Source organism: Monopterus albus, unplaced genomic scaffold, assembly GCF_001952655.1.
Source record: "Monopterus albus unplaced genomic scaffold, M_albus_1.0 scaffold349.1, whole genome shotgun sequence".
NCBI lineage: Eukaryota > Metazoa > Chordata > Actinopteri > Synbranchiformes > Synbranchidae > Monopterus > Monopterus albus.
This window is the reverse complement of record NW_018128229.1, coordinates 70,242-92,654: the sequence shown is the minus strand read 5'-3', so window position 1 is coordinate 92,654 and position 22,413 is coordinate 70,242. Positions and strand designations below refer to the sequence as shown.

The 22,413-nt window shown below is 45.0% G+C and overlaps 1 protein-coding gene across 1 annotated transcript in view; it reads left to right on the top strand.

Annotated features, from left to right (window-relative positions):
- Positions 1 to 1,272: 1,272 nt before the first annotated feature.
- Positions 1,273 to 22,413, top strand: part of usp34 (ubiquitin specific peptidase 34) — a 52,907-nt gene continuing 31,766 nt past the window's right edge. The window contains 17 exon segments of the mRNA XM_020625211.1: positions 1,273 to 1,583; positions 8,307 to 8,397; positions 8,711 to 9,266; positions 9,959 to 10,009; positions 12,279 to 12,428; positions 12,689 to 12,756; positions 15,228 to 15,420; positions 17,392 to 17,453; positions 17,870 to 17,951; positions 18,101 to 18,193; positions 18,566 to 18,691; positions 18,793 to 18,922; positions 19,359 to 19,489; positions 20,047 to 20,774; positions 21,026 to 21,240; positions 21,373 to 21,491; positions 21,872 to 21,999. Coding sequence (XP_020480867.1) covers positions 1,541 to 1,583; positions 8,307 to 8,397; positions 8,711 to 9,266; positions 9,959 to 10,009; positions 12,279 to 12,428; positions 12,689 to 12,756; positions 15,228 to 15,420; positions 17,392 to 17,453; positions 17,870 to 17,951; positions 18,101 to 18,193; positions 18,566 to 18,691; positions 18,793 to 18,922; positions 19,359 to 19,489; positions 20,047 to 20,774; positions 21,026 to 21,240; positions 21,373 to 21,491; positions 21,872 to 21,999 — 2,966 coding nt within the window. The 5' untranslated portion in view covers positions 1,273 to 1,540.

Sequence of the window (22,413 nt, the reverse complement as noted above, 5' to 3'; positions counted from 1 at the left end):
GTGTGACTATTATTATTATTATTATTACCTACTGTATTAAATTTGAATAACTTCTGGAACAGAGACCGTGACATTGCTGTTTGTTCCGTCTGAGTTTTCCTGCTTTGACGGTGACTGGTCCAAACAGAGGACCTATAATAAACTACAGGGTTTTGCAGCACGGCTATCAAGATTCAGGTTGGCAATGTTATTCAGACAGAACGACGTATATAAAACTGACAAATGGTCTTTGGCTAGAAAAATGTACTTATTCAATTTAGGGAAAGTTTAACTTGAACGTTTCCTTTTTACAAAAGAAACCTTATGATGTGAAAGATGTGAATGTTGAAAATGTTATTACACTGAAGGTAGATGGCTCATTTCCTCCAGTTTCCTTAGTATAAAAACATGTAACCAGTTTACATATGGGTGGATTACCATGGTGGCAAACAGACATAAAACACGTTAATAATGTTACAGTCTGGTATATAATAAAGTCTCACTGCAAATCTACTTGTTTTGATATGTTGAGTCGCTAGATGCTGTGTGTAAAAAGACAGAGCATTTGCAGATGATGGCAACAGAAGTACTTGTTTTTGTAAGTGTGATGTTTATCTTGACTAACGGATTTGTTTACAGGGTGTGGGTGGAGTTTCTAGCCCCCACATGCACATAAACCGTGGGCCATGAGACAGCTATGACATGGGTCTGGTTTGAAAATACTAGAAGGTCACCTGTCATTGGGATGCAGACAGCTAAATAGGAAATGAAGAATCAAGCTATAAAGTGGTTTTAGTCATTTCTTTCCCCTTTCATAACGCCCTAGCCCCAAGGCTATACATGTAGAATATGTACAGATGAGCCAAAAAAATGAAAAGTAATTATATGAAACTCCCTACATATTTTTATAGTTGTCAGGAATTCACATTGATTTATGTATGTTTAATCTACAACTGTCCTGTTTTAAGCTTTAAATCGAAGCATGACATAGAAATAAATGTAAATACAGGCATAAAATGTTGAAATTGTTTGTCAAATTAAGATTTCAGTTTTGTATTAACGTTAGTATTTATGTATTTAGCTAAGTGCAATTAAAGTTATGTACATAATTTTCACTGCAGTTGCACTCGAGATCATGAGAAAGGGTTGTAAACGTTACTCCATTAGGAAGATATCGCGAGACTGCCGAAGAAAAACGAACGGTTGAGGGACATGTCACGGAAAGTGCCGAGCTATGTACACGCTGTGTCGGGGTCCCCCCCCCCCCCCCCCTTCAACACATCATTTTGTGTCTACTCTCTCAAGTAACGCTCAGATTGGAGACTGACTCGAATTTTACCGTGCAGTGCCTCTTAAGTTTTGGTGTACATCAGTTTCGCTTGGATGCAAATCACGTTCTACATCTTGTGGTTCTCCCTGGTTCCATTTAGTGGAATACCCTTCACTAATCACTCCCCCCCCCCCCGGGCCTTTTTTTTTTTTTTTTTTTTTAACGTATCCCAACAACAATTTCCAGCGCAATGGTCTGAGTAGGTGCAGTGAGTTTTTGTCTTTATGAACAATGTGTGAAAACTGCGCCGAGCTGGTGGAGGTTTTAAATGAAAGTAAGTAAACAAATTGTGTTATTTACATCAGACGGTGATGTTAGCATCGCTGTCTACTGAATGTGTTAGCTAAGTGGCTAGCTACATATAACTTTGTGTATTTTCCTGGTTAACGTTAGCTTGCCTCTCTGGCTAATGTTACACTTTACAGCAACAAGACAGTGGAGCTACTGACGTTATATTTTGCATTTGGTGACAGTTAACGTTATGCGTTCATGTCAGACAGTGTCGGTTTCGTATGAATGCAAATCCAAATTCAGTTTTAGGCCTGTCAAACAGTCCTCAGAAGTCACCCAAGCTAGCTCACGAACCGAGTCATAACCTTACTACTTCCATGAGTTGTGTGGGTGACATTACAGCCATGAAGTAAAACACTTCGGTACTGTTAAACCTGGCGCAAGGGAGCGCTTTAGAAGGATGCCGCTGCTGCTAAAACGCGTCTTGCAAGCATTTGGAAGTTAGCTAGTTTAGCTAGCGAGCAGCCAGACTTTGTTTGATGTGTTTGTCAGGTCAGTGAGCTAACTTAGCTGTCCACCGCGCTGCCACCCATTGTTTTGCGGATGGTCACATTCACAGCTCATAATGGCCTGCTAACAATCAGTATCACGGCTAATACTGCTGACACGATGATCGTGGTGATGATGATAATCATGATAATGATGTGCATCTCTTGTGTTTTGAAGAGTCTGTTAAATGTTAAACTAAGCGAGCGGCAACTAAGATAGCCAAGAAAATTAATGGCTGCAACGAGGCGCATATGTTGGTACATAGTTAATCCTCGGTAGCTTGTATATATTTTTAGGTAGATGTCTTATGTACATTAGCTTTACTGCTTGCTCGTTTTGGTGCCGGCATTAATCTATTCACATTTCACCCACAGGACTAACGAAAACCAAGCCAGCGAACCTAAATACAGGGTTAATTTTACTGCTAAAACTTAGCTGTTAATCCAGAGGTGCTAACCAGGCCTTGCTGCATTTTGGGGCTGTCCGCAAGGAATCGAATAAACCCTATATGCGTTGTAACACTGTTTTAAAGCCGGTACTATGCAGTGATTGGCGGTTTATTTGTCGTTTTCCTGCCAATGTGTTGCCTATTGTGTATAATGAACTTGTGTGTGTAAAGTGAAAGCTCCTCCTGGAGGCTCCGTGGGAATCTGTCTGACTTGGCCTCACTAATTATAACTTGAAGCTTATTCCTTTTCAGATGGGTCGAGTTTGTGTATAGTAAAACACAATGGAGATGTATAATACTAATCCTGTAAGTATAAGTGTGACAGTTAGTTGTGGCCACGTGTTTTTGGCAAGAAATGTCATTTACACAGTGCACTACACTACCAGTCAAAAGTTTTAGGACACCCCTATTTGTCTAGTTTTTAATTTTGACATATAAGCAGTTCACGTTCAGTGAATAACCTTAATGGTCAAGCTAAACCTGCCAGAGATAAAAGTCAAAGTCAACAAAAACTAAAGATGTAAATTTCATGTAAAACATTTGTGCCACCGCGTTGTCTGTCCCAGCAATATTTGATTTCAGCTGTAGAAAGAATGACACAAGCTTGTTTGGCTGTTGGAATGCAAAATATCAAGACACCTATATGTTATCAGTAAACGTCATTCCAAAACCACAGGCTGTCTGATCCCTTAAAAACCTACGCCCGTCTGGGGAGGCGTCCCACTAGACATCGGAACCTGGCAGCAGGGATTTGCTTTCAATCAACCACAGGATCATTATGACCCTCTCATACAGGAGATGCATGTATGATGTGGAAGCTCATGTAGGCAGACTTAATCTGTAGGGCGTCACTGTTTCAGTTGGACGCCGGCCACCAGTGTTAGCTGATGACCAGTTGCCATTCCAGTTCATCTCAGTGGTGTTGGATGGGTTTGAGGTCAGGGCTCTGTTCATCCACTCCAAACTGGGACAACCTTTCTCTGTGGACCAGGCTCTGTGCACAGGGGCATTGTCCTCTTAAAACAGGAAAGGGACAAAGTTGGGAGCACAGTATTGTCCAAAATATCACTGTGTGATGTCAGGTGTCCCTGAACTGGAACTAAAGGAGTTAAACCCTGAGAAATAACTTCAGACCTAAAGGGTCTATAGATGTGTGTTGACATGCTCTTGGATGTATAGTGTATTTACAAGAGCAGCTTTAGAAAGATTACACTGGAGGATCATCTTAGCAACTTGGAAATGTTATGTTTAGGTTGAAAATGAGTTCCTTCTGAATTGTGCTTTTTCAGTTGTAGGCTGTTGAGATGTTCCACCCTCTGATATTCTATTTTTGGATGCTAGTCAGCTGTTTTACATGACAGTTCAGATTCAGCTTTGTGTAGGAATGTGCATGTGGATTTCCAAATGTATTTTATGTTTGTACAGTCCAGGCAAATGTGTGCACAAATATTACAATAACCAGAAAATAGTTTTTGATATTGATACCAGAGTTTATGTTTGATGGTCATCTTGACTGTTTAAACCCTTAAAACCCCAAAGTTCTAAGATAGTTACTGTCACAATGTAAGCAGCCATATAAACACTACATTAAATACAAACTGAAATGGGTAAAAATTGGATTTAAATGAACTATTTGATTAAAGAATATGAACAAAAGAGTAAACATCTGACTGAGATGTGCTAGCTGTCAGTACTCAGCAGTTTTGATTCTGTCCTATGGATGCAAGGCCTGAGTTCAAGTTCAGCTTTAGGAGAGCTTTACTGTCTTGCTGCCAAATACACATGTGTATGGAGAGAGACACTAGACATCCACCAACAATACAGTATTTGTGTAATAAACGCACAACAAAATACTGCGGAGGATAAACAGTACAGCAACATGACACAGCATAGTCCAGAAAAAGGCAATAGACTAGACACATCCAGTCTTTCTCCCAGTACAGACAGTAAAAGGATTTCACTGCTGTTAAACAAGACTCAGGTTTGAAGTTTCCTGTCTTGTTAGGTTAAAGTGGGACTGGTTACTGCTGATGTGACACAAAGCACTGACGTTACACAAAGCTCCAGTTCCTCCCAAATTTAAATCATATTAATTCAACACAAAGGTAAAATCCTGACCATGCTAGGTGGCTAATGCTACCAAAACAAACAGGTTAGCTTTAGATGCTAACACATCCAGAAGGAAGAAGGCCACATCTGGATCCAGTCTGAGTCCTCTGGCTGCTTTTAACCCTCTCCATGTCAAACAGCCAAACCCATGTTAACCCTGGTTGTTGCTCTTTCTTTGTCCCACTCTCTCTGTGCTAAAGACACCACCTCTTCACTCTGACAGCTGCTGGTTCAGACTTTTAGCCTCCCAGAGCTCCTCCATGGCTGTTTGACATGACTACTGGTTGGAAAAACCCTTCTTCTAACCTTGGCTAGGCGGCAGGCGGGGCTGATTTACAGACCGTACTTTGACAACACAGGGTGGAGAAGCTGGAATAACAACAGGAGGCTGTAGGCAGCAGAGGGTCATGGAGGGGGGGTGTAGCTGGGAGACACCATGTCCTGTCCCACTGTCACTGGGTCATCAGACAATGTCTTATTTAATTCACCTTTAAAAGTTTGGTGGGAGCAAATACATCACGCACACTTTGACCTTTTGCAGTGTGGCTTGATTTAGATTCAAGTTACAATACGCACGCTCAACAATCCAGCAGTGAAGCTGGTAAGAAACTGCTGCAAGTTTTTGTTTCTGTGGATTTTGTGATTCAGCCCGGTGTTGTGAAGGGGATGTACAGAGGTTCCACTGCAGGGAGCTGTCAGCTGTGACAGCTCTGTCTACAAGACTGGCAGCGCCATGTGCTGGGTCTATAGCTGTGCGTGTAAGACACTGGACCTGCTTTTACAACGGGTCTGTGTTCAGCTGGTGCTTCTAATGCTGGGCTAATCTATGTGCTTTCCAAAAAATGGACAGATTTACTGCTTTTGTTTTTACATCAGTATAAACAAAATGTCTTTGGGCCACTGGTTTGACAAAATGAATGTTGCTTTCGTCAACAAATATGATGACTAAATATCGTCGTCAATGAACCTTTATCACTTGACGAAAAGGAGATGCAACGTAAATGCTGGTCATGTGACAATGACTATAATTAAATGTATAATTCAATATCGTTGACGAAAAAAAATGAAACTGTGGTTTACAAAATAAAAACTATGCTAAAAGTCTCCATTTCTATTGGCCAACAGGTCAGGGGCTGTACCATCTGTCCTTGTTAGTGTTCAGACAGTGTCTGCATTTGTTTTTTCTTTTATATGCTTTATCTTTTTCTGTTTTGTGCTTTGTGAAGCACATTTTGGAAAAGTGCTACACAAATAAAGTTATGAAGGAGCTGATAAATATTAGGCCTTTGTACACACAGCAGTTGGAAATTTACAGATGTAAAGAACAAGAATGATGGTTGAATTCCATGTAACTGCTTCAGTTCCAGGATGTTGGTATTGTTTATATGAGCAGAGCCAGTGATATTGTGTCTTGATGTAGGATTAGGAACGCTGGTGCTGCTCCTGTTGTGACAAGAAAGTGAAGAATAATGAGGCTTTGCTTTTCTTTTCATATTGACTGGGTGAGTAGGCAGAAGCTACATGGCATCGTCCTTCATGTCGAGGCCACAGTGACCCAGTGAAACTGCAACATGCAGAAGGAAACATGGTGATTTAAGAGAGCAACAGAAGTTTATCACACAATGTTAAGACTTTTTAAACTATTTAAAATCCTGATGAAGAATCCATGGTCTCAGGCTGAAATAGACTAAAATTGTGTATGAAGTAGTTCTAACTTTTGTGTTTGATGTAAAGATGCTGCCATAAACCATCTCTCATTTGACTCTGTTTAAGAAGTGAACACGGTTCATGAGTGAAATGGAAGTTAAAGGGGAGCATGTCAGTCTTTTGTTCTGTTAGATTTTCAGACTGAATGTTCATTTTAAACCTGTTCTTCCAGAAAAGAAAGTGCACGTAACCCGTTGTTTCCACCCCTGAAGAACAGTTTGCTGCTGTTGGGTTTCTGTCCACAGTGAAACAGCAACTGCTTCTTATTTTCCTTTTTGTAGACTTTGGACTTGATGGATGCTACCTGGTAATTATGGCTAGCAGTAACTCTGAGGCTATCGGACTTTGATGCCCTGCTATTCAACAGAAATACTAACGTTCACCTTTAAAGACCCGTCTTATCAGCTTCCACTTGGTGTGAGGCTGATAGGTCCCAGTGAAGTATCAGGTCTTTGCTCCGGTTCAGATCACTGTGTAGCACAAAGCTTTGGGCTTTGCTTACTTTCAAATGTAATTCATGTCTTCTGCTTCCATGTATTGCAAGTGAAATTGCAGCGTACAGGAGCCAGGCCGGAGAGGGTCGCCAGCATGACAGTCTGGTGAGAGAAGGGTCAGGTTCTGGTCTCTTATGTGGATGTAGCAGACAGTGTGTGTGCACAGGCTGGTTGTGCTCTCTGAAGTAGTTCAGCTCCACTGAAACTCTGAATATGTAAGCATGGAGTGTCTCAGTTGACAGAAAGTTGACTTGTCAGCTTCATTACAGATGCAACCTGTGCTGCTTGTGTTGATGTGGAGATGCTGGCTCAGTGTAGGAGGAAGGTGCAAACAAAGAGACAAAGATATGCTTTTAAACAGAAGAAACCTCTGGAAGGATTGTTGGCCTTCTGTACTGATTAAGTGTGGAGCGGATATATGTTCATCCTCTGCATTGTTCATGGCCATTACAGCTCGCAGCGTGACTGAGTGGTAGTGCCAGTCTGTCCTTCACACTGAATGGTATTCAGTAAGGTGCTCAAGGCACTTCCAGCTCCTCCTGGCGGACCCAGAGGTGTTCCCAAGCCAGTTGAGTGTCATCTGTACTCTGTGGTTTATGTCATTAACATAAGTTAGCAGGCTAACATATTAGCATGCTACTGTTAGCATGTAGCTCAAAGCACTGTTGTGTCCAAGTGCAGAATGAACGAAGGTATTCTCTTAGTCTTCTTGTATTATTCTTTAAATTAAATATATATACATATACTGTATGTATCTGACAGCTCAGACTCGGAGCCATACTCAGGCCGTGCTGCAGCCACAAGCTGGGTTTGATGCAGGCAGCTGTGTGCCTGTTCACAGACATTATCAAAGCAGTGAAACAAGGTCCCTCAGCCGATATCCCAGAACCCCACAGTGTGAAAGTCGGCCCCGGTTCTGAAGCCTGTGAGAAGCATCCGTTCACATGTAGAGCTGAAAAAGGATTTGGCTCAGCTTCACTGAGGAAAGCCTGCTGAATCATGAGCCACACTGCTGATTCAGTCTTATTGTTGCAGTTTTTTGTGTTTTGACTGTGTTGGCTGCTAAATGCAGGTCAGTGATTCAGTGGAGGCATTTGATTCCCCTAAACCAGGTTTGAAGGCCAATACAACCACAGTAACATTAGACTGATGCTATCAGAGTCTGGAGCCGATATTAAACGTCTCCATACCAGGCAGCTCCGAGATTAGAGCTCCACCAATACAGGCCTCTGGCGCTGATATTGATGTGTGAGACTGAATATCCGTGTTGCACTGAAGGTGATTACGTTCTCCTATTTCCTGGGAACAGTCTCTTTTGGCAGTTTTGCATCACATAAATATGTTATACAGCCATTCATCTGTCGATTAGGCCTGGAAAGTTCCTTTTTATAGTAGATTTGAGCAGTTTCCTTTCTGTCTTGCTGTTGTCTGACTGGTACTTTGTATTATTTCTCTTCAGTATCGGATGCAGATGGCAGTGAAGGGGGCTTCCAGCTGAAGAAGGAGCAGGCCCTGCGAGTGCTGGGCTACATCAGCTCCTGGACACAGAGGTCAGTGCTGCTTCCTCTCAAATCTCACAAGAAAGTTTACAGATTTAGACTCAAACAAAACCAGGTTTGTAGCTTTGCTTCTCTGTGCATTTTCTCTCAAACTGTATGAAGCACCTGCAGCTGTTTGCTTCCCCAGTTCACAGGCCTTAATGCTCAGTTCTTATATTTTAATCATGAGAAACGGCAGTGATTTGGACCCCTGTCGCTGCACCTCTCACCTAAGTTCCTGCTGTGACAGGGTTGAGAAAGAAGCTCTTCATTCATGTCGAGTGCATCTTTAAAGCTTTAGATTTTATTCTCATTGTGTCTCTAGGCAATGTCTCTGCTGCTTCAAAGAGTACAAGCACCTGGAGGTCTTCAACCAGCTGGTCTACGCTCTCATCAACCTGGTCATCACTCAGATCAGCATCCTGAGAGATCGCCTCTGCAGCATTCAGGACCACACTCATAAAAGAGACTTATCTGGACCTGATGGCAGCAGTTCTGAATGGACTAGGGGTGACTCTGCATCCGGGCCCCTCCCCCAGCCATCCTCACCTGGCGAGGATGAACCTGTGAATGTGGAGAGAGACTCTGCAGAGGAGGACGCTGACACCTCTGACCTAAACCAGAATAAGACTCAGGGTCAAGGCCAGGGGGCCAGCCAGCAGAGTGAAGCCCAGGTGGAAACACTGGAACCTGTGGAGAGCAGCGATGGTTCTGGGGGTGATGATGACGATGCAGGGACCAGCAGCAGCGACAGCCAGGACCCATTCAGCTCCTGGAGCACAGAGGAGAGAGAGAAACTGCTGCTGTGTGCCGCCAAGATCTTCCAGATTCAGTTCCCCCTCTACACAGCCTACAAACACAACACACACCCCACCATAGAGGTAAGGCCGATCTGCTGTCAGCGGCATGTTGACGCAGTGGTTAACGCTGCTGCCTCACAGCAAGAAGGTGCTCTGTTCGAGTCCCAGAGTCTGCATGTTCTCCCTGTGCCTGCGTGGGTTCTCTCTGGGTGCTCGGCTTCCTCCCACAGTCCAAATATACGTATCTTAGGTTGACCGGTGACCCTGAATTTCCTGTAGGAGTAATCTGGGATTGGCTCCAGCCCCCTGCGATCCTATTCAGGAACAAGCAGTATAGATAATGGATGGATGGCATAGGGAACAGGTTTTTGACTGTACCGTTGTGTGCAGCCTTAATAGTCTGTGCCCTTCTGGTTTGACCTGCAGTTTTTATGGGAAACCATGGCCCGTCCACTTTGGTGTTGGCCCACTTGAAATACAGTTTCTGCCTGTGCCACTGAAATAATCTGTTTCCAATAACGTTGAACTGCTATCTTTGTCAAAAATGTGTTGAGATAAAACACCTACCAACCACTATGTTTTTATCAGGGGAAAAAACAACTCATAATTATGCATCATACTGTCTATAGATAGAGATCAGGCTGTTTAAACTCACACATGCTTTTTCTCTGAGGTGTCGACACCCTGACATAGTGTTGCTTATTCTTTTTTCTCATAGGAGTTTTCTTGTCACCCCTCAAACCCTGTCATCTCTGTCTTTGTTCTTCTTTCAGGACATATCGGCTCATGAAAGCAACATCCTGGGCTCCTTCTGCGACATGAACGTAAGCTTTTCTACCTCTTTCTTCAGTGAGCTGAGCGTTTTTGTCGGAGTGCTGCCTTTAGTTATAACTTGCTTCCTGTCAATCATCTGAAATAATCCGTGAAATACATGTTGCATTATAGTCGGCTCAGGCCAGTGATGTCACTGCTGCAAAACCACTTCATTCACTATAAGCTGCTCTGAGAACCACAGTCTTGTAAATGCTACAGAACATGAAATTTGTCTGTGTTGTCATGTTTTCAGATTATAATCCCACCAAAACATTGGCCAGGATATCATCTGATTCTGCTCTTACAAATCTGTGCCAGTGTGCTCTCTAAAGCTGAGTTGCAAACTGAGTAGGGCTTGAAATGTGGTTTGTGTGCCCTCTAATGATTTACCGGGGACGTACTTCCATAGAAGCTTTTTTTTTTTTTAGTTGGGAAGCGGCACAACCAGGCTCCCTGCCCTAAAACCCAGCTGCTGTGCTGCCTCCAGAGCAAGACCAGGCTCCCTGCCCTAAAACCCAGCTGTTGTGCTGCCTCCAGAGCAAGACAAGGGGGCAGCAGTGGTGATGAGGAAAATTAGATGTAGGCCTGACACGTTTTGGGAATCGCTGTAAAAGGTGAGGACGTCATGGCAGACAGTGCCACATGACAGCTGAAGAGGTTGAGGCTTTGTTCCCTCCAGTGTTTACTTTTGGTCGCTCTCCGAGGTCACAGTGCACCTGATGAAGTTAATTTAAGCAGGTTTGAACAAACTGACGCATTAACAGGGAAAATTTAAGTGCCTCATTATTGGCCCAAGACTCTGCAGGATGAAGCGACTCCAGCTGTTTATTCAACAGCAGTTTTCCTGCCAAGTGGACACAATGCTGAGCAAAATGGTCATTTGGCCATAATTAGGATTTTAGGTCAAGGACAAATCACCTTTCACCAAGTCCCGCCCCCTTTGTTACTGGTGCTGTACATGTCGGCAGCTAATTAACAATGGATGCTAATGTGAGAGTGGACAAACGCACTGTGTAATCCATTCATTATCTTTTAGCTCTTGTGTTGCTGGTTTTCTAAAAAGATACAGGTCATGCTCACTACAGCCCAGTGCACCCCCAAACTTGATCCACCTGTCACACGCAGTCGCACTGACTTAACTAGGATTGGACAATTGATTTTTTCTTTTGGGCAGAAGTTGTTTTTCATGACATATTTGAGTGTATACTTATACTTCTTCCTTCTTATTGACTCAGACTTTAGTACTTTTTGCTCCAGTGTGTTGTGAGCCGCCACTAATAAATTATTAAACTTGTCCATGACTGCTGTTCTGAAATCCATTTTGATTTTCTCCTACACAAAAGTTCTAACGAAGGCGGCTTTAATATTGAGGGAGTGAAGGGCTCTCCAGGGAATGAATAGGAAGGCCTTCAAAATGTGGAGCCAATTCACAGCAAAACAAAGACAGAACAGTATAAACGGGACGTTGCATGTCGTCGTACATCATGTGATCAGTGTAGGTCTGCACATAGAAAGCAGAAGATGAGTGCCAGACAAAAGGCACCATTTGCTTCAACAAATGCAGCCAGTGTCACAACTGGTCAAGTATCTAAAACATAGGGAAATAAATCCTCTCCCCTGCAATGTGCTGTAAGTGGTCCAAAAGACTCAGTGGTGACTCCGTTTGTGTCACAGAGGTCCCATGCTGCTGTAGTTTTGGTTCATGTGTTTACTCCCTGTGTGCTGGGTTTTGAACTGAGTGCAGCTCTGTTTAGCTGAGTATTGTCCACGGGCCCTGCACTCCTGGGTTGTTTTGTCAACGCCTACATTATCACCGTGTGCCGAGCCATGGCAACAGCGCTTCACTGGTCTGTGCAGCTCTTTGTGCTCTGAGGGGAAAATGTTAAGATACCAGAGTCAGATATTAGTATTGTTTTGGTAAAGTATACCGGTCAGTGTGGAACAACAGCCGCACTGGGAGGGTAGCTGGCCCTGCACTCCCCCACACACTCATATTGTAACTGTGAAATAGAAGTAAAGGCTCAGAAACGCAGCAGGCCTTTTGACAAACGGTGTTCCCACAGAATAGCAGCTGCTGGCAGGAGTTTGAATTCATGTCAGTTACAATGTACTGCAAGTTCCCAAAAGGGTTCGGAGAACGCCACTGTGGCAGCATAATGACTAAATAATGAGTTTTATAGGAGGAGGTCAACTTAAACTATACACTGGGGTGAAATGAAGTAAGAGCAAGCACAACTTAGAAAGTGCTTCACCTCCTGATGCTGGTGTTCTTCTCCCTAGGACGTGGAGGTGCCTTTGCATCTGCTGCGTTACGTCTGTCTGTTCTGCGGGAAGCACGGCCTCTCTCTCATGAAGGAGTGCTTCGAGTCGGGCACTCCAGAGAGCCTCCCCTTCCCCATCGCCCATGCCTTCATCACCATCGTCTCCAATGTGAGTCCACCAGCCAAACACGGTGTCGCCTACAGCATCGCTGACATCGTTGGCATCCATTTTCACAGCAGGATGCTGTGGTTGTTGAATTGAATGGCTTTATATGGCCCTGTGGTTAAAATGTAGTGAGCACAGTGTCAGACCACTGATGGGTGCTAAGTAATACACTTGAGTTTGAGTGTAAAGATATCCATTGTGGTTTTTGTGCTGCGGTTTCCCGTTTTCATCTGAGTCTGTCATGTTCTCGGTTCTGCCCACAGATCCGAATATGGTTGCACATTCCTGCGGTCATGCAGCACATCATACCGTTCCGCACCTACGTAATACGGTGAGTTCACTCCCAGCAGTGTTACTGGTCCATACTGGTTCAGGTAAGTTTGCGTGTTGTGACAGAAGCTTTCTGTCTGAGTTGTTTCATATAATCGATGACGACAAACTTGAACATGTACAGTGGCTTCAGAAAGTATTTAGACTCCTTGACGTTTTGCACACTTTGTGCTCTGGATTTGATTTTAAAAGGGTCAAACTGCCTTTTGTGCCCGTTCATCTACACTCAATAACCCATAACGACAAAGTGAAACATGTTTGTAGGATTTATTTCAAGTCTAAAACTGAAATGCTTCTTTACAGAAGTATTCAGAGCCTTTGGCAGCAGTCACAGCTTCAGTCTCTTCAAGCTCGTCACTTCTGGATTTAGGCAGGTTATCCCATTCTTCCTTCAGATCCTTTTAATCAGGTTACATGGGAGGTGTCTAATCTGATGGTCTCCGGCGTCATCTTTGCTGTGTGCGGTTGTTGTCATGCTGAAGGTGAATCACTGCTCATACTTTAGACCTGGTCTCACTCCTTGTCCCGATGTGTGCCTCACCAGAGTGTGATCAAGTTTTTTTGTTTTAGTAAATTTGACAAGTGTCTAAAACATGTTTGCTCTTTGATTATGGTTTATTGTGTGTAGAATAATTAGCAAAAATGGCAGCACTGTCTGAAGCCACACAGCATTAAACCCATAAGCAAACACACTTGGAAAGAAAAAGCATTGCAAGTCAAATTGTTCTCAGTTTGCTCAGTGAAACTTAGAAACAGTTACATGTGGGTAGTGGTGAGTTTATCTTATATGCATCTCTGTATTCAGGTGAGCAAAGAGCACAGTTGGTGCACGTTTGGTAAAAGAAATGAGGATGTTCAGCTGCCTCTTCAGTCACTGATCCTTCATTTAGCTGTTGTGACAGAGTAAAAATGAACCGAGAAGCTTTGGCACACTGCCCGAGGCCTGTGTTACATTTGATTGAGTAGCTGCCATTTTGTTTTGGTTTTTTTTATAACGCCTCTGCTTACATCGGACTGGAAAACTGCTGCACATCATCAGTGGTGTTTTTAACTCGAAACAGAACCAGTTGTACACCTAGATCTTGTCGCTGCTGTGTGTAATTTCATGCTGTCAGATATTATGGCACCAGTGTCTGTGTGTGTCTCCTGATTAGATGTGGTGGATTCAGTTGAAACGAGGAGCTCAGACGTGGTCGATTCTGCCTCAGAGGTCTCTCTCTCTCTCTCTCCCTCTCCCTCTCCCCCTCTCTCTCTGTCACTCAGTACACCGTGCTTGTTCCTGCTCTCTCCCCTAAATACCAAAGCACCACATGTTTGTTGCTAGGAAGAGATTCTGTTGCTATAGCAACTGTTTCTGTGCCCCCAGTCAGCCTCCCCTCACATGACCCCGGAGGAGGCGATGCTGGTCATGTGACGCTGATAGTCTGCTGCTTCACTGAGAAGGGACTCACAGTGGTCAAATGAAATGATTATTGTGATACGTCCAGTCATTAAAGGGACTTTCCCTAATTATGTTATATACATTCCCCAAAACACAAATATCCATCCAGCTCACTGCTGATGTTTAGTCACAGACAAGCCTAAAAAAAAATCACATAATGTTGTTGTTAAGCAACATTTGTCCTGGTTGTGATGGGATTTGGGCTCGACAACTGTTGGGACTCAGTTGGACCGGGTCTGTGTGGACAGTTGACAGAAGGTTCTGATCCAGTTGCTGCCAGAAAGATTTTGTTCTTTTTGGAAACCTTTTTGACGTTGGCGACCAGTCGCGTTACATGTGTTGCCAATGGGACACGTACCAGCTGAAGTGAAACTGCAGGAGAATGAAAGGCTGTACAACAATAAGTCAACCACCACAACAGGGCTGATTTGGTTTCGCTCTGTGGCCCACACTTGGTGCTGTGCACGCCTCTCCATTCAGGAAGCTCACCCGGCTTCTGCAGCCTTTTTCCTTTCCTGTGTGTGTGTGTGTGTGTGTGTCCATGTCCTTTTTAAAAGCAGCTGCACTGCATATAAACAGTGCAAGCTGCCGGTTGCTGTCTGTCTCAGAGTGAGGACTGGATGAGTCAGCAGTGTCTGAGGTTGGTCAGGTATTTCAGGTTACGCCTGCAGAAGGATTGTGATTAAAAATGAATTGAAAGTTACCAACAAAGTTCTGAAAGTGGTTGGTTGATTTGGATTCTTAGTCAGAACTGAAATGTGGCATTGAAACAATAAACCCGGCGTTTAATGTCTTTAGGTTGTTTTTCTTTTTTTTTGGTATCACACTCGTGACGTGCCTTGGCCTACTGGCCTCGGCTGCTCATTCTTCCTCTCAGAAGGACTGGAGCTTCATTTGGAGCATCAGTAAGGTGCTTGTGCTCCTACTGTACTTGTGTACAAATCGCCAGCTAAATATGAGAGCAGATGGTTATTTCGGAGAGACTCCTATTGCAGTCAGAAACAGCTGAGCTAACTATGTTTTGGTTGCAGGTACTTGTGTAAGCTGTCGGACCAGGAGCTGCGGCAGAGTGCGGCGCGCAACATGGCCGACCTGATGTGGAGCACGGTGAAGGAGCCACTGGACAGCACGCTGTGCTTCGACAAGGAGAGTCTGGACCTTGCCTTTAAATACTTCATGTCCCCCACACTCACCATGAGGCTGGCTGGACTCAGCCAGATCACTGTGAGTCACACACCCGATACGACTATACGCAGCCTCACTTGGGTTAAGTGAATAGAGAGAGTGTAGATGGGGCTCGTGACTGTTTCTGTGCTTTGTTTCTCACTTACTGTCTGTGCTGTCTGTACATTCACAGAGTTCCTAGTGATGATATACACTCAGTTGTCAGTTTATTCAGAACAAATGTCTCGAGCTAAGTTTGAGTCCTGCAGTAAATCCTCCTTCACGAAGAGGATAATGATCAGTTTGTGTTCAAGCTGTGTTAGGGCGGTTAATTCAACTGTTGATCATTGTGCAGGCTGGAGTGTGTGCTGCTGTTCAGCTGCACTGCACTATACAGAGGGCTCTTTCTGCGGTTTAGCTCGGCCTCACTGATATACCCAGAGTGGAAACTGTTGTCTATTGGTCACTCCCTTGTATGACCCTTCCTTGCTCCTCGCTTGACCTGGAAGTCGTCGTGGTCCGCCATCTTGAAGAACATCCCCAGGCTGCTGGAGGAGCCATGAGCAAGGACTCAAGAGAGCATCCTTCATGGTAGTCTTTTACAGACTGACCGCCCCGAGAGAGCATCCTTCATGGAAGTCTTTTACAGACTGACCGCCGTTCAGATGAAGGATCGGAGGAGAGGAGGTCTCATGTCTCTAGAAACATGTTTCCTTGATTCCTCTCTCCTTGCATCTTACATGGGCGGGACTAAGTTGCAGGTCAGGCAGATGTGTTAAGGTTAAAGGAACTGAGGTTTTCTCATGGTTTGTCAGCAGAACTCTTTGGCTGGTGTGGCTGTATATTCAGGATTGGTGTCCGCTGAATGAAGAATTGTCTTCCAGTGCGTTCTGATGCATTTGTTTGTATGTCTCTGTTTCGTGTTGCTTCATCAGCAGTGAAATCATCAGTAAACACCAGCGTGAACAGAACCAGCACCACAGTTGACTGACGAGATGCTGTTTGGATCATGATCTCTTCCTTTTTTCTACACACTTTCCTCTTTCCATTGTTCTGGCAGAAGCTGATTTTTGTTTCTCCAGCCCATAGATCTTTGTTCCAGGTATTTTTTTTTGTTTTGTACGTTTTGTGATCACTAGGTAGTGATTTTCTTTTTGAGGCTGACCAGGGTTTTGCTTGGTGTGGTGAATCCTCTGAGGTTCTGGTCTTGAAGTCTTCACTTGATTGACCTGCATCCTGCAGAGCATCCTTGACTTGCTAAAGGGTCGTTCTGCACCGTGCACACGTTTTCCCCTTCACCCCCAAGACATTTTCTAGGTTCATTGTTCACACGTGCCTTTTTAGAATGAACCCAAATGTCGATTTTAGGCAAACTAACTACTTTTAATATTTGTACCATTGACAGACCTTTATCTTTTTTCATCTTCACTTGCACGGTCAACTTTTCACTCATCATCATGACAAACAGCTCCGCCTTAGTGCAAACAGCACCTGTGAAACAACAATCATTTAGTAGCCAAGTGTCCAGTTACTGTTGAACCCTTTGGACACCTTGTGTTAAAAGGATTCTGTGTTGATGTCAACCTATTAGTTAGAGCTGAGATTTTATTGTAGTATATTGTTTTATGTCAGACTGAATGTGATGAAACACAAATGGGTAACTGTTCAGATAATTCTGGTCTGGACTGGATATGCAGGTACAGGGACTATTTGAAGGGTTTTTAGTAGTACATTAATGGGCAGACTTCACTGGCTTAAGTCGTGCTTTTAGGCATCAAACATAAAGTGAGCACAGTACCTAATATTTAAGACTTCTGTCTTATCAAGGCCAGTGCACTTTAAGTAAATTCTGTTTGTAGAGGTCAATGAGGTCCAAACAAAGTGGGATTCTTCCCGTTTCCAAAGAAACGGTAATTGTAGTTTGTCTGCTAACAATTAGCTTTATTTTGAAAAGTGTGACATTGATGGGAAACCGCATCGACGTATTAATTCTTCACTTGGCGTGAAACATATGTGTCTGTGTTTCCACAGAACCAGCTCCACACCTTCAACGACGTCTGCAACAACGAGTCCCTGGTGTCCGACACAGAAACGTAAGTAAATTCACAGAGGCCTCAGTGAAAGCACCATTGTATAGATTTAGAAACTTAACTGTCTGCAATAATTAATGATATGATGCCAATTTATTGGTTATTCACAAAATAAACAGAGCTCAGAACTGTCAGCACTTGTTCTTTTGGGCCAACAGTCATTTATAAAAGACAGTGTTGGTTTTCTCAGGTACAACCTGTGTTAAAAGACATTTCCCGTGTATGAATGAGCGTGTTGGATGTGAATGGATTGCGATGAGATGACCAGAGAGGAGCGAAAAGACGTGTTCCTTTCTCTTTATGCCTGTCGGGGTCAAACAGCAGGTGTACATCCGTACAGTGTGCGCTGCATGTGGAGCTGCTGTCGACCCGTGTGTCAGGTGACTGAACGAGCAGGTGATTCTGCTTCATCTTTCCAGGTCCATAGCAAAGGAACTAGCTGATTGGCTGATCCACAACAATGTGGTGGAGCACATTTTTGGACCAAATTTGCACATTGAGGTGACTGACAGCACATGCACACAAACATGATCCATTTTAATAAAGTATAACATTTTTTGTTGCGTTAAAATTCAGTGTGGTTTTCTCGTAAGTATATTTATATATTTTCTTGCAGCACAGCCAGTCTGAACAGTGCGTGTCTCTTTCAGATCATTAAACAGTGCCAGGTGATCCTGAATTTCTTGGCTGCAGAGGGCCGACTCAGCACGCAGCATGTGGACTGTATTTGGGCTGCAGCCCAGGTAAGATGAGGCAGATTTACACCTGACTGTACACAGCTTTGTGTGTGGTTCAGAGTGCACGGAGCTGCCTGCAGTATTAATTGTGATCAATGAAAATCGCAGTGCTGGGCATCTTGGATTTAATACTGTGATCAAAGCGACAGTAAGGCTGACGGTTGTACATTTTTGTGCTTCACCGCATTTAAATCTCACCCTGGTCTGTTGGACTTTTGTATAGAGACCCCACCGAAGGACAGAAAATCTGTCAGAACCATGTTACTGCTCTTTAATGTGCTACATTTCATCCAGATCACCTCAGATGCCTTCGGTGCTCCGTTTCTTAACCGGCTAATGGGGAACAGTTAAACACGTTACGTCTGTTTTGTGTTTTAGCTGAAACACTGTAGTCGCTACATCCATGACCTTTTCCCTTCGCTCATCAAAAACCTGGACCCAGTGCCCCTCCGACACGTCCTCAACCTGGTGTCGGGCCTCCACCCCAGCGCCCACACAGAGCAGGTGAAATCACGGCCTGAAAAAACACTGTGAACATCACACTGTTGTCTTTAAAGGTGCCGATCTTCTGTGATAAACACTCGTGCATCTCCCTCCCTCTGCAGACATTGTACCTGGCCTCTATGCTGATCAAGGCTCTGTGGAACAACGCTCTGGCAGCAAAGGCCCAGCTCTCCAAACAGAGCTCCTTCGCCTCGCTGCTCAACACCAGCATCCCCATGGGCAACAAGAAAGGTCAGTGTGGAAGCAGCACAAGCATGTGATGGTGTGTCCTGAGACTCCATAGCAGTCTGGTCTTACACACTGCAGGTGCATGGTTAAAAAGATGTGGTTGTATGAAGTTCCATTATTCAGTTTCAACCGTTGTGTTTTGGGCTCCTCTGAGTGGGAGTGCTGTACAAGAGAAGGTGTAGTAACTCATTGAAGTCCAAGGCCATATGTTTAGAGGAGGAGACGTTAAAACGACCACATGGATGGCGCTCGCACAGCCAGAGGTCTGAGAGGAATCGGGTCTAGGAGCACATACGCAGGCGGCCCAGATCTAGTCTGAGAACATCTGCTCTGTTCACACTGCTGTGGACAAACCGGGTCTGGGTCACTGGAAGGGAAGCTTCAGCCGTGATTTGAAATGTTTCGGTGGTTCTGATCTTGTCTTCTTGCCTGGTGCCAGGTTCACCTGCCGCCAGCCCGGACAGCAGCGACAACAGCGACACTCAGCACAGCGGAGGCAGTGACATGGAGATGGATGACCAGATGATGACTGGCAGCAAGAGGAGCCAGCAGAGGCTGTCCGACACAGAGGTAAACACACCAAACCTGACAGTTTCAACAGGAGAATAAAAGCAACCATAAGACATATATTGGATGTGAGATTAAAAAGCAAGAAGCCTGTAAAACTAAGAGCGCAGCTAAGTGAAGAAACCAAATGGTAGCAGACGTCGTCAGCACGGAAACGAGGCGAAAGCAAGCTGCAGGAATGAGCTAAGAAGTCGGTTTCCATCCACATGTAATGTAAAGTAACTAGTTTATCAGTTGTGTGTGTTACAAATCATCTTATGCAGCATGTGAACTTTTTATATTCATTTTAATTGACGGGTTATTGAAACAAGCTAAATATCAGTTTTTCTATAACACATTTTCATCTCAACCTCAGAAATACCCACTGGTTAAAAACATATCCTGGCCAGGCTGGCTTATTTTAAGTTCTAGTGGACATGAGTTTCTGAAACACGTGATGTGGATGTGTGTGAGATGACGGCGACGGTCAGATGTGCATCATCTCACCGTGCAGGCATAACAACTTGCTCGAGTGTCCTCTCCTTTGACCGTGACACAGAAGTTGTCTGTTGTTTCCTCAGGAGTCGATGCAGGGCAGCTCTGATGAGACGGCGAACAGCGTGGAGGAGGGGAGCAGTGGGCCGGGGAGCAGCAGTGGCCGCAGCGAGACTTCCAGCAACGAAGCCGCCTCCAGTCGCGCCAGCCCATCCGCCGGGAGCCCTGGCAGCGAGATGCACTCCGACGACATGGTGGACAGCGAGGCCTTAAAGGAGGAGGAGGAAGATGACGAAGAGGAAGATGAGGAGGAGGAGGAAGAGGAGGAGGATGAAGAAGAGGATGAAGATGAAGGAAACCAGTCAGCTACTGAAAGTGGCCAACAGAAGGAACCCCGGGAGCAGACGGAGTCGAGGAAGAGGAAGGCAGGAGAGGCACTTGGTGTGGGGTCAAACCAGGGGTCAGGACCCAGTGGATCAGGGGGTGGAGCTAAACCCAAGGTTCTCCCCTTCAGCCCAGAGACTTCAGCTATCATGGTCACCACGGCGTCAACGTCCTTAGAGGGCCGTATGAGGATGTTGGACTCTTGTTCTGCGTCATCGTCGGCTCAGCCTGAGGGGACTGAACCCCAGCAGCAGCCGCCAGACGTCGGCCCCTCACAGATGGTCCAGGGACCTCAGGAGCCTTCCTGTCTACCACGGCCTGGGGACTTCCTGGGAGAGGCCATGGGTAGTGAGCTTTTTAACTGTCGGCGCTTCATCGGCCCCCAGCATCACCACCATCACCATCATCATCACCACCACCATCATGAAGGGTAAGGCTGGTATCTGTAGCTTCTTTACAGACACTGTTCATGTGCTGGGCTGCAGCGTGGTGTCGATTCAGCTGTGTGGTGATTGTCGAGGCTGTTTGTGCTGCTGGGCTCTTTTCTCAAAACATTATCACCTTTCTGAAGGAGCATGTACTGCAGGACTGTTTTCCCAGGTGTACCTAATAAACTGCCCACCGAGTGTGTGTGTGTTCTAAAGCGTCACCTTCTTTATTAAGACCTTTTTCCTCCCTCAGTCCCATGGTGGAGGACATGCTGAGCGCTGACGATGTGAGCTGCAGCAGCTCCCAGGTCAGCGCCAAGTCGGAGAAGAACATGGCTGACTTTGATGGGGAGGAGTCAGGCTGCGAGGAGGAGCTCGTCCAAATCAATTCCCATGCTGAGCTCAGCTCCCACCTCCAGCAGCATCTCCCTAACTTGGCCTCCATCTACCATGAGCACCTTGTGCAAGGTGAGCCACAGTCCAGACCTCATAAAGCTGTTTTTCCACTATGACTTGCTGCATTAAATCCCAGGACTAAATCAGTGTGCCACCTGGAGAGGAACCAAAGAAGCTGATGCTGTGAGCGCTTTGTCTGTGCAGGCCCAGCTGTTCATAAGCACCAGTACTCCAGCGGCCACGCTGTGACTGACATCAACCTGGACAACGTCTGTAAGAAGGGCAACACTCTGCTGTGGGACCTGGTCCAGGATGAAGACGCGGTACAGCTTCACACCCTGCTCTCCAGCTTGTCTTTGTAGACTTGTAAAAGACGGTGCTTTAGCAACCAGCAGACATCAGTAGGGTGTTGTCGATATTCTCCCCACAGTTGTTCACCAAGCTTCGTTTGTGAGGAAAATTAACCTATAAGATGTTTACAGGACCACACACAATGTTTAGCTTGTTCCTCTGTAACTTTTCTTATTTGAAGATTTATCACGATGAATACCAAGTATTTCCCAGACACAACAGGACCAGAAAGTAAAAGCAGCAACAGCTGAGAAATCAGATTAGCCAAAGGAAAAACCAGTCATATAAAAATATTCCGCCTTAGTGTTGTTACCTGTCGGATCAAAACCTTAAGTCGTCTGTGTGCTTTCAGATCCACCTGTCTGAGGGTCTGATTAATGAAGCTGAGAAGCTGCTGTGTTCGCTGGTCTGCTGGTTCACTGACAGGCAGATCCGAATGCGCTTCATTGAGGGCTGCCTCGACAACCTGGCCCACCACAGGTAAGACCGACTCATGTTTGAGCACTCGTCTCTTTTCTACTCCAGAAAATTAACACTCTGAGTCAGATTTTCTACTCTATCCTAGAAGTTTCTGAAAGTGTCAGTCTTTTAGAAGCTAAACACTCATGAGCGGACATTCAGACCGAGTCCAGTAAACCTCTTGAAACGCTACTGAAGTGTGAGATTGAAAATGGGCTGTTGCTTGCCCCAAGAAACACAAATGTTTTATAACCTCTTATGCAAATAGAAAGGTAGCCATCTGCAGCACCAGCTCTCTCTCTCTCACACACACACACACACACACACACCGATGGCTGGCGGCACTGCTCTGGCCATTGGGAGCAACTTGGGATTCACTTGCTCAAAGACACTTTGACGTGTGGACTGGGGATAACGGGAATTGCACGGCCGACC